The sequence below is a fragment of the Tachypleus tridentatus genome, chromosome 10 (genome assembly GCF_004210375.1).
Source record: "Tachypleus tridentatus isolate NWPU-2018 chromosome 10, ASM421037v1, whole genome shotgun sequence".
NCBI lineage: Eukaryota > Metazoa > Arthropoda > Merostomata > Xiphosura > Limulidae > Tachypleus > Tachypleus tridentatus.
Window position 1 is genome coordinate 64,847,637 of NC_134834.1, and position 12,623 is coordinate 64,860,259.

At 31.2% G+C, this 12,623-nt stretch overlaps 1 protein-coding gene across 6 annotated transcripts in view; it reads right to left on the minus strand.

Annotated features, from left to right (window-relative positions):
- LOC143229459 (neurotrypsin-like) overlaps positions 1-12,623 on the minus strand; it is a 70,327-nt gene that overhangs the window by 32,112 nt on the left and 25,592 nt on the right. For all 6 annotated transcript variants that reach the window (XM_076461802.1, XM_076461801.1, XM_076461800.1 and 3 more), the window contains 5 exons: positions 8,769-9,044; positions 7,960-8,090; positions 7,741-7,852; positions 5,212-5,269; positions 4,258-4,328 (listed from right to left, as the gene is read on the minus strand). In XM_076461802.1, the coding sequence (XP_076317917.1) occupies positions 4,258-4,328; positions 5,212-5,269; positions 7,741-7,852; positions 7,960-8,090; positions 8,769-9,044 (648 nt within the window). The remainder of the gene's footprint in view (positions 1-4,257; positions 4,329-5,211; positions 5,270-7,740; positions 7,853-7,959; positions 8,091-8,768; positions 9,045-12,623) is intronic.

Sequence of the window (12,623 nt, forward strand, 5' to 3'; positions counted from 1 at the left end):
AGATGGATGGGTGCCAAAGGCTGCTAGATATAACATGATTTATACGTTTTACATTTGTTTTCATCAATTTGGACTTACTTAAAAAGTCATTTTATGAAATTTAATAAAGTTGAACTTAAATCCTGCCATGATGTATTAACATTAACGTCTGTATTATGATTACTGTTGTCTTATTATTTCATAGAATTCAAATGAAAATAACCAAAGATGGAATGGAATAATACTTTTGAGTTATGCATTGATAGCATGATACTATCATAGATGTGAAAACTGTATACCTACATGTTGAAGTGAGCTAGTGGTATAATTATGTACATATTAAAATGCAATGTATAGTACTGCTTATGTGTGTGGTTTATGTAGGTCTAGGATTCTCTAGCATAATTTTTTTATATACAATATTCAGTTCATGTAGCTTAAAAATTTCACAGCAGACAAAATGTCATCTAACTTGAGCTATGTGTGTGACGTATATAGTCCTATGGTTCTCTAGTGTAATTTTTTTTACATACAATATCCAGTTCACATAGCTTAAAAATATCATAGATGATATGATGTCACCTAACTTTAGCTATAAAGCAGATAGAGAGCACTACGAAAAGAAACCAGAAAATATACTTATTTCACTGTGATATGAGCAGGTGTTGACTTTTAATATGCAATCTAACATATGTTTTTGGGAAATATAAGGAAATGATAAAGAACTGTATGGAAACAATACATGTAGACAATGTCTTGTTGTATACAGTTTGATTTTGCATGTTAGACTGGTGTTGCACTAGAGATGGTAAAAGAAATGCACTCCAGCACATTAGTGAAGATAAATATAAGACATAATTATTGATTTATGGTTATACCTTGGCTGGATTAATGTTGCTAGAAATAGAGGTTTTAAACAAAAGATCAAATATTTTGTTATTTTTGATGGAACACAAACTCCTACAATATTATCTCAAGACTGTGATTAGGCCATACTAGAAAGTTATGATGAAACATCATGGAAACATTGAAAAAACTTTTCATGTTTATACTGACAACATTTTATCAAACACTATCAGAACTAGTGTGTAATGTTTCAACAACATTGTAAGAACGTTGTTTTGTGAGCTTGGATGTAAAATAAATAAAACAGAATGCAGTAACAGTTCAACTAATGAATCATATCTTCCCCTCAGATCACATGATGATGAACTTTTACACATACAAATTACAACAAGTGCACTATTTACATTGTGCACCATTTGATGAGAGGAAATGATAGTCAGGAAAAGGGGGTATCACATGCTGACCATATGTTTGTACTGAGTGTTGCCACGATGTCATGTCAAAATATTCTAATTTGGTAATGAATAGTACAGGTAGTGCATCACTGGAGTTGCTGTGGTTCAACAGTCACCAGATCATCACATATCAGTGATATCTTTTACTCTCAAACTCGTTTTTACTTTTAATTTAAATTTTTTTTATTTATAATATAAATGTAATTAAATTACTTTTACTGGAGTCTGGACTACATCCCATTTTTCAACTATTTGTGAATAACATAACAACCTTAAATACCTGAATGTATTTTGATTTCGTTCATGGTATTTGATGTTATTTCGATGGCATGTCAATAAACAAGTAAGAAATATCTTTGTAACAAAATGTGGGTGATGTATTGTTCATTTTTTACTTGCGATTTTTTTTCTGCTATTCAAATTTATACATGATATATGTTTATTCATGTACATTTGTTTCTGTCTCTCTTTTTAGGAGTTTCCAGGGGATCATGGCTCTAAACCAGCTAGAGATGCAAGAACATTTCCTTTAAAACCCAACTTTCTCAAACTAGGCTTCACAGAAATTAAAAATTCATCAGGAATGCCAAGAATGCAGCATATTCAGTGCTTAGAAGTGTTGGCTAATTCTTCCTTAGAGGAAAATAGGTTAAATCATCATTTGTCCACTAATCATCCATCACTAGTAGATAAACCAATGTTGTTTTGGAAACAGAAAGAGCTGTCAACCAAGAAAATGTAGCTTGATGTACCATCCACTTCTTCCATTGTATTGATTGAAAAACTTACATTAGGATAATTCAAAGTTTCAAGGGGGATCACATGTGCCAAGATCCCTCACACTATTGGAGAAGAGTTGATGAAGACCACAGCCCTCGACATGATATTTACAATGTATGAAGACTTAACTCATAAGACTAACAAGATACCTTTGTCAAATGACACTGCTCAACTAAAAATTAAACAAATTTTATCTGATTTATTAGATCAGTTGATCAACAATGTAAAACGAGAGTGTGGACAGAGTAAATGACCCTCAGCTAATGAAGTTCCTTAGGTTCAAAGATAGTATAAGTTATACAGAAGAATTCCTTTTCTGTTTCCCATTAGTTACCACAACACTTGAGGGAGATGTTTTCAACATGGTTGATAGTTTCCTTACAAAGTATGGTATAGCCTGTCATGAAAATCTTGTTTTTCTGTATACATGGATGGCATACCAGCAATGAAAGGAAGATGACAAGGTTCCTGTGAACGTGTGAAAAAAAAAAAAAGAGAATGGGGATGTGATGACAACTCACTGCTTCCTCCACTGAAAAACCTTGCTTCCAAAGATCTGGACCTAGAGCTGAATAATGTTTTGTCCACTGCCATAAAAATAGTGAACACTATCAAATCTAAAGCATTGAATAACAGAGTATTTTGACACCTCTGTGAAGAGATAGATTCAAAGCACACACATCTTCTATTTCACTCAGAGAGGTCTGTTGGCTTTCTCAGGGAAAGGTGCTCACCAAACTCTTCCTAGAGATGAAAAATGATGATCATGCCAAGTTTCTCCAAAACCTTGTCTGGCTGTTCAAATTAGCATACCTATTAAATATCTTTTCTTCTTTAAATGGGCTGAACGTGGAAATGCAAGGAAGAAACATGAAGATTGTAATGTCGTAAAAAAGGTGTCTGCCTTCAAGAAAAGACTCCTATTGTGGGATAGTGGAACTGAAGATGAGCAAGATAGCAACTGTTTTTTCCTTTCCTGTACTCATTTCCTGAAAATTGTGAAATGGAGAAACTCAGTGATGTACAGGACTGCTTTCACTACCATCTGAACAGGCTGGTGATCGAAATGGATAAATATAATCCTCCAAACCTTGGATATACGAAAAAGACAAGTTGGTTCAGACATCTTTTTGATGTGGATGTGTTCAAATTAGAAGACATTGTGCCTGGTTTTCAAGAAGAGTTTCTTGGGTTGCAGGAGAGCTAGGGGCAGAGGGATCTATTCTCCAAGTTGTTGTTTACAAAGTATCAGGCTCATTTGGCTGATAAGCTGACACTTGCTAGACAAGCCGATGTTGCTGTCATTCCATTTGTGACAATGTACTTATGTGAAGTTGGTTTATCAAGTCTGGTAGCTATTAAAACTAAATCAAGATACATGGTGATTTCTGAACAATATTTGTAGTGTGAATTGGTGATGAATGTATTGCCATGTTGAACCAACTTATAGTTTCAAATTTTCAAGAAGGAAGTTGAATTTTACTATACTTGAAAGAGTATTAAATGTTTTTCTTGCTTGTAAAATATATCTATCCATTATTCATTCTTGATAAAAACATTTTTTTTTATCTATGTTTAATATAAATAAATCAAACATTGTCTCACAGTTGTTATTAAGTGACATTGTTTTTAACACTTTTCCATAATAACTCATAAAGTTGGGTTGCCAAAAGGTTTTGGTAAAAGAAATAGATGACAAGAGGAAAAGTTTGCATCTTGCAAATAGCTGTGCAGTGTAATTTTCATTGAAATAAGCTTTATCATAAGGATTTCATGTCCTGGTGCACTGTTTATCCACTGTTCTTTGTTCTCCAATGTTATTAAGTAAGAGAAAGATCCCCATCTTAGAAATTCTAAACCTTAATATCAACACATCTTTATGTTCTGAATGTATAAATATTTTGCATAAGAAAAAAAACAAAAAAAACAGTCTTTGATAACAGGACACTAAATGTTAATATAAAGCTATGATCATGCAATCCATTGCAAATTGATACTGGCTATGTTTTTCATGTGACTTGCTAATACTCAAAATTAATTTAATATTATGTACTTAATATTATATATATCACTAAGTTTTTTTAAAAAGCAGTAAAATCTAAGAAAATACTTAGCTAGTAGAGAAAAAAAGTTAAATATTTACAACATTATATTGACCAAACTTATATAAAGCTTAATATAGTTTCAAAAGACTTACTGCAATTCATTTCATCAGCTCCATTAGTACAATCAAAATAACCATCACAGGTCCATGTAAGAGGAATGCACCTATGAATAAAAAACTACTCATCAACCAAAAAGAGATTTTTCATATTTCACACAGTTGTTCAGAAGTATGTAAATCAATTTGAAAGAAGAATTTAAAAAGTCACAATATATATCTTACTCTGTACATGTATAGATTCATAGACATGGAGTGGGAAAAGGAAAGCACACAAATCTGAATTAAACTAAAAATATTCTTTTAGTTTAAAGCTCTTACTACGATTTTCCTAGAGCTGCTTTTTGCACTAAATTAATTTGCCTTTGTTATGTATATTTCCTTGCAGTTTGTGACTATCTTCTTTTACATTTCATAATGCCTTGGACAAAATTAATAGATTAATAGGTATTGCTAAAATTTGAATTGACTTTAACTTATATTACAGATTCTTAAAATATAGTTTTTGAATCTTAGTATTTCAACTATTTGCAATGGTGGCTAATTATAAAAACTTTTCTAAGAAAATTTTAAAAGTACCAGAATAAACTTTTGAAACTTTGAAAGTGAAAGAAGGAGAGAGAGAGAATAACAATAACAAAAGCTAAGCTTTTTTTAAATCAGTAAAAACCTATGGAAATAAAACAAATTCAGAAAAACAATCAATATAAGTAAATCTTTGTTCATGATTATTAAAACAAGTAAGAACCAAAAGCTTAGAATAGAAATAGCTGATGCTATATTTTTGTATGAAATAAAAACAATGCACAATAAGAAAATGCATATGATAAAAGAATACTGGTTGTAAAAGCAAATATAAATTTAAATTTACATAATTGTACTATCCTTATGCACATATGTTCATTATATATTTAAATAAATGGTTCATGTAACAATTACAAGATAAATCAATAAGTGTTTACAAAGAGAAACAATGCAAAAAATAATTACGTTCCAGGTGAACACTCAAACTTATTGGCTTCACATGGTTTAGCAGTGGTCTTAGGTTCTAAGGAAAAGGACAATATAAAATAAAAATATACATATATGCATGAATATGTTACTGCAAGTGAAATTTTTTTGTTTCACATTTATTTTCATTTACCAAGAAACAACAGATGTTAAAGATATATATTTTTTTTTACTTTTAATTAAGTTTCATGAAGATTAGTTCATGAATTTTAAACTACTTGCATACTTTTAATCTAAAAACAAAATTTTCATATTCCACTTAGAAAAAAACTTTAAACACAAGTGTTTATAAAGTCTTAATTTACTTTAAAGTATACATATTATATTAATTTTACTTTCTAACCAGGCAAAATTGTAAAGTTACAGTAACACAAACAACTGTTCCATTTCCTTTGAAAAAGACACAACAAAAGAAGTGATACGTTTATCTAATGGCAAAAAAAATATCAAAAAATCAATTTTGAAGAATTTTAAAAAATCCCAATATATCTCTTACTCTGTACATGTATAGATTCATAGACATGGAGTGGGAAAACCACAGTTTGTAATTAAGTTGTAAAGAATTTAATGCATCAGAGAATACAGATAGATCTATTAAATGTATTACTACTTGATGTGCAAACTTGTGAGCATACCTCATTACTTTTGTAGTTTTTATTTGTTTCAGAATTGTAGTTTAAAATGTTGTAGAAAAACATTAAACTGGAAAAAGTTATTATTTTTTCACTTTCTCATGATATTAGTATGCTAGAATTCCAATTAATTTAAGCTACTGCTACAAATGACTTAGTGTCATGGAATTTTAACAATTGTTCAAGATGTTTAGTTTAAATACAAGGTAGTGCAACTTAACCACTCATAAATGTCTTTAGTTTAAGTACACTGTTTTTGCATTCTGAGTTTTCATGCAGTTACGTGTAGGTATAAAAAGGAGGATTTTTTTTTCCAAAAAGTTAGGACAGCTAACATAAGATGATATTGCAAGTGATATGCCAAAATAGACAAAATTAACACTCTTTGACAGAATCAAATCTGTGAATGATATTGATTGGAGTTTAAAAATGTGCAGAAAACCTCAGCTATTTACCCATTAGATACACACAAAGAAACTGGTTCTATAACATCAACCAGGACATAGATGAAGGAAGAAAGAAACTCACTGAAAGAGATGTAATATATCTCAAAATCAATTATCTGAAAGAAACAATTAAAAATTGCAAAACTTTGCTAATGACATTGAAAAGTCATACACAGATAATATACTAATAAGAACAGTCTCAAGAATATTACAGAAATGTGTCATTTAAGAAAAGTATCAGCAAAAATGCTTTTGTTATGTAATTATAATATGATAAATAAACTAGCTTTTGCAAAATAATGTATTTTGATCTTTGGAACACTGATAATAGGTGCTTTGGACTGATAAGCCTAAATTCTAACTGTCTGGTTACACATATATGTGTGCTGGAGAGAGACAATACAATTTAGAAGTGCCTTGCAAAAACAGTCAAGAATGCAGAAGGTTGTGTTGTGGTTTGTGACACAATATCTGTGAATAGTGTTGACCCTGTTGGCAATCGTCTTCATAAAATTTTATCACAGATCAGAATAACTACCAATCATATTGGTTCATCATGCTATAGCCTTTGAAAAAAATATGATTGGGTAAAATTTCGTAATTAAAATGATAATGATCTAATCATGCTTCCAATAAACGTTCAATTTACTTGGCCAAGAACATAAGCTGAGGAGATCTCCAGCAAATGAAATGGTCACCACAAATAAATAAAAACAAACCTAAGATTTGATGGACTCCATGCTGGACAAAAGAAACTACTTTACTGAAGACACAACTCAAAAAAACATTACACCAGAGACTTTGGATGCTAAAGATGACCACTCTAAATGTTAACATCCAAGAAACATAGGCATTACCTATGCACTAATTTTGAAATAGTTTCCTCCAAGATTAATTTAAAATAATAAAAAGTGAATTTCTAGAGTAAATCTATGATTATTTTGTTTGTAAAGCACATGAAATGATAAATGTTGTGGTGTTCCAATAAATGTACTCACTACAGTATATCTCTATTTGTATGTATGCTATTTACAGTTAATTTTATTTAACAATGAATAGCCAAGTTTGTTAAGGCTTACAGATTTATGAGGAAGCTTGTGGTGATAAATATATGAAGAAACATGTCAAAACAAAGGAAGTAAATTTGACAGTGACTTTACAAAAATTAGTTTATTACTGATTCTATAATAGAGTAGATATAAAATGTGATAAAAGTAATGATTTTGTAAATAAAATTACAAAAAAAAAAAGTACAAAGTAATTAATGATAAACCTATGCATCCCTCTAAGACATCATGTACAAAAAGTTATAAGTTTCACAGGTAACACCATTGCAAATTTAATATTGTTTATAACTAGATAAGAACATATTAAATTATTTCCTCCATTCACTTAATATTATTACAATATCATCTTATGATAAAACCTACCAATCAACTGGCAAGAAGGAATGTCACAAAAAGCAAAATTGGTAACTGATACAAAACACCATGGTTGTTCAAACCCATCAGGGTTTCTGCAGAAGTTATGACCTTTCAAGTCCTGGTTTAAAACAAACACACAAACAATTAATTAATCAAATTACCAAAACAAGTAAATTATTTATATATAATTTATATGTATAAATATGTACAAGAAAAATGTCTTACCTCTTTTCCCTGTAGCATCATTGAAAGAACTATATCCCATATTTCTGGGTTATCCCACCTCATACATGCACTCCTATGTTCTGTAACATTGGCCTTTCCTTTATAGTTTAGTCCTTTTCCGTGGATGCAACCTGATAGTATTTACAGTGGAAATTAGGAAAAGAAGTTTTAACACTTTTTTCCAAAATATATTTAGTGAATAGATATAATGGAAAATTTATGGCTTAAAGATAAGCTCAAACATGAAAACTAGCTTTGATTTATTCAGAAAGTTCGACTTTCATAGTTTAATGTAACACTCAGGAAACACTATATATCAGAGTGAGCAGTAATATAGGCTCTATAAAGGCATAAGTTCATAATTTAAGAGTTAACATTTTATCTCATCTCAAAAACTTAGATTTCCATTAGTTGGGACCAATCCATACATTTACTTTCAAAAAATGGATTTTTTAAAAAACTTATTTTTAAATTTATTCTATAAAAATGAGGTTATTGCTGTTACACAGAATGTTGTCCACCATTAATTTTATAAATATACACAGGAACCAAAAATAAAACAACTGTCAAATACTATTAAGCTTCATAGGTGCAATGCTCTTTAACATATACATAAATTCATATTAATACCATTAGAAGAAGCTACATTTTTGCTACCAAAAATTATATATATATATATGTGTGTGTGTGTGTATATATTTATGTTCAGATCAAAATGTAAAAAAAAAAAAGAAGGTGGAAACATTTTGAAACACTTTTGAAGTTTTAACAAAAAAAAAAATTTTAAACAACAAAAAAGGTGGTATTACCAATATTTTTTTGAGGTTTTTCACAAATGTATGGCAATTTTGCATCACAATCTTGAGAATTCCAAAAGAAATATTCCATTTCAATGCTTCTGTAATTGGGATGATTGAAAACATTCTGAAGAACTAAACAGGCAGTCTTTAAACTTGAAGCATTCAAAGTAGCAACTGAATTATTTTTGTTAAACCATTTTTGAAAGTTTTGTATTTCTTTACTAGAACTGTTCCACTTCCACACATTATTACTCTGACTTCCTCCTATATGGACCTTAGACGTTACTGCAACAAAGATTAAGATAATATATATAAAGCTCTGTTGACAAAAAAGTATCTGAAATAAGAAATATAGACATTATTAAAATATTTTCTTCTGGCACTGAAGCTTAACAAAAAATATTAACAAAGTAACAGCAGTTACAATTGTGGATTTATGAAAATTGTTATTAAAATGAAGTATTTTTTTTTAAAGCTACCTCTTGATAAATATCTGTTTTCAACTACCCATTTAGTTAAAACGTTTTGAATAGACAATTTAACCTAATTTCATTAAGAATAACTTATTGCTAAAAAAGACATTATAGAATTGAAACAACAAAAGATTCAAAGAATATTCAGTGTTTGCTGTTGAGTGACTGTCAATTATCTTTCTTTTTTTTATAAATTCATATCTACAATGGAATATATCTGCATGATAAATGTTATAATGCACTGCTATGCATTAACATTTTCTAACACTGAATATGCATTTTTGATAGGTACTTACCTTCCCTCACCCATGATTACCTTGACCTTCATTTGCCCTCCAAGCATTGTTAAACTTTTTAAACAGCATACAAATATTTTATATGCTTATATTTTTTGAATCACTGCAGCAACAGTCTCTAAACATGTGACCACATTTCAACAATCTCATTACACCCTCTATACTAGCATAAATAACTCCTTCTTCCGTTTTGGCACAATCTTTACTTTCAAGAATTAGTATATACAAACTTGAAAATATGGGCAAACCAATAAGGAGGAAGGGTGTGAAGTGGATAAAAAGAGGTAAGTACCTGTCAGAAATACATTTTCAGTGTTAGAAAACAAACTTTGGAAGCAGTATTACCTCCACTCCCCCATTGGAAAGTTGGAGGAGCTGGTGAAGGTGAAAAAACAAGTAATCAAGCAGACAGCAACTGTTACACAAAAGCAGATGTGCCACAAATAAGATATGTAGGGAGTATATGAATATTCCAAGTACAATCCAAAGAAAACATCCAGAAGAAGTTACTTGGGATATGACATGTTATGCCAAGTGTAGTTCAAGGACAAAAACAGTAAGTGGAGTTTGCTTAGACAACATCATACATGGGAAGCATCTTGGTATACACTGGATTATCAACTGTGATCCACCTTGGCAGAGAACATGTAGTGGAAGCATCTTGCATAAGAGATTTTGCACTGTATTGCACTTATAATATGGAGCAAAATGACAATATCTCTCTTCTCATTGAGTGAGTAAATATGGCTATGAGGTTGTGTACAAAACCCACTCATGAGAAAACCTCTATGATTCAGCACTCTAGTGACTAGGAACTGGAAGTAGCAAGGAACTCCTTGGTCCACTAGAAGAAAGGGAGAAGATGCATGGGGGAGGTGTTTAGAGGAATGACCCACCAGAGATGGTGCAATGGGTGTCTGCATTACCATATTTTGAAAATCAGAAAGACTAATTATAAGAATCACAGGCCAGTCGTGAGATATGCTTTACTCATGAAGTCCATGAGAGATGGTCCTTAGGATACATATATATATTTATATACACATATACATTACATCATTGAGATACATATCCAGTGGTCTTACAGAAACACCTTATCTCCACAATGAGGATTAGAGAAGTATACAGATAAAGTGTTCAAATGTAAAATTCAGCACACCTGACCAGGTAACAGCTGACACCTGGTGGGATCCTGAAATGTAATGCATAAGCACTAATAAAAGAAACAAATAACAATGTGATATTTATCCACTCAAATGCAAATAAATGTGTGTAGAATTGCCATAAGAGGAAAACAATATCTGCCTGAAGAAAACACTATAAAGTTATTATGCAGAGAATGAGCAATGAATGTTTAGGGAAATGTCCACTTTTACCAGCCTGAATGATCTTCTTCAAATTATGGCAATGTTAAGCAGCTAAAGACAGGATTAGATGATGAATTTGGGGTGAAAAATAATATGTAAATGTCAAATGCTTGGAGACACATCCAAGTATGCCAGGTGTAGGAGTTTATGAACCCAACCCATAATCATAATAGAAGAAAGATCAGGGAAAGCAGAAATGCCATGGAACAACTGGACAAGAGAAAGAATAATGAAAGGAGACAGTGCAAGCCAAACAATAAAGCAGGGAATAAACTGGACAAAGGAGATGATCTAGAAACGAATGGGAATACACATGAAAAATGGAAGGGAAAGAAATAGAAGAAAAGATAAAATAGCCTAGTCAGATAGCCAAAGTCAAGGGAAGGAAGCCCGATACAGATAACAAAAACATAGGAGAAATGGTAAAGAATGGCATAAAAATCAGAACAATGAAGACCTCATGCCAAGAATGGGAAGGGCAGAGATCACAGGTGAATTATGTTACAAGAAACAAAGTATAATGAGTTCACAGGGAGAACCAGACAAGGGAGGAAGAACAATATGGAGGTTCCAATCTGGAATAAAAAAGGCAACATGTCACATGGACCACATGAAAAAAGTGGAAGAACCTAGGGAAAGCTTGAACTTGAAGCACAACCAAAATTGCGTTATTATCTGAAAAACAAGTTAAAATGCACATCTAAACACAAGAATGCCAAATTGAGAATCTGAGGATTTGTGCTGCAGTGGTAGATGGAGCTACCTACACTAGTATAGAGGGCACAATGGGATTAGTGGAGGGTAAGCACATGTTGCTGCAATGACACACACACACACACACAAAAAGAAGATTAAAGACTAGTGCACTGTACAGAAAATTTACTACTGCTTTGAGGACAAATGAAGGTCAAGAGAGGTACGGGTGAGAGGAGGTAGTACTGTGTCAGAACTAACACTTAAAGAATGCCTTAAATACATACAGCATAAATCTTTATATTTTAAATTGAAATTTAAGTAGGTAGATACCACAATTATAATAATTTATTGATATTTTCCTGGCTTATCTCCAAGATAGAAATTTGTAGTTATTTTATCTATCTAATCACCTCAAGCACTGTTTTATGATAGTTGAACTTGCATACGACCTGCAAAATCTCTTTCATGTGACAGTATTACTTTATTATCCATATGTTTATGCCCTCTATCTAGATAACCATAATTCAGTCAAACACATTTCTCAAGAAATATATAGCCAATTTGCCACCAACTTTGCATCTATATAATTTTTCCCAAATCATCTTAAAGTGAAGAAGGAAAATAATAATAATTTCAAAAACAAGAACTAACATCTTAATTGGAGATCTCTACAGATCATTCCTGCCTTAAAAATGTTTGGCCAATGCTTCTAGATACTGGAACAGAACTTCACTAAGTCAAACTGGTTAATTTTGTACATAAAATATTGTTGAAAAAGAGGCCAAAACTGACAGAAAGAACAGGCTGGACATTGGAAGTAGGATGAAGTTCTATGGAGTCAACTCACTTACTTGCTGACCATATGATCCATAATATATTGGTAAACTTCAAATAAATACTTATCAAAACCACAAGAAACAAGGTAATCCACCAAAAAAATTAATTAAATAAATGCCATCTGAAGCATTAAGAGAGTATAAGCTTCAAAAATGAGAAGATATCAGATCCACTTAAAAAATGATGCAATAGATC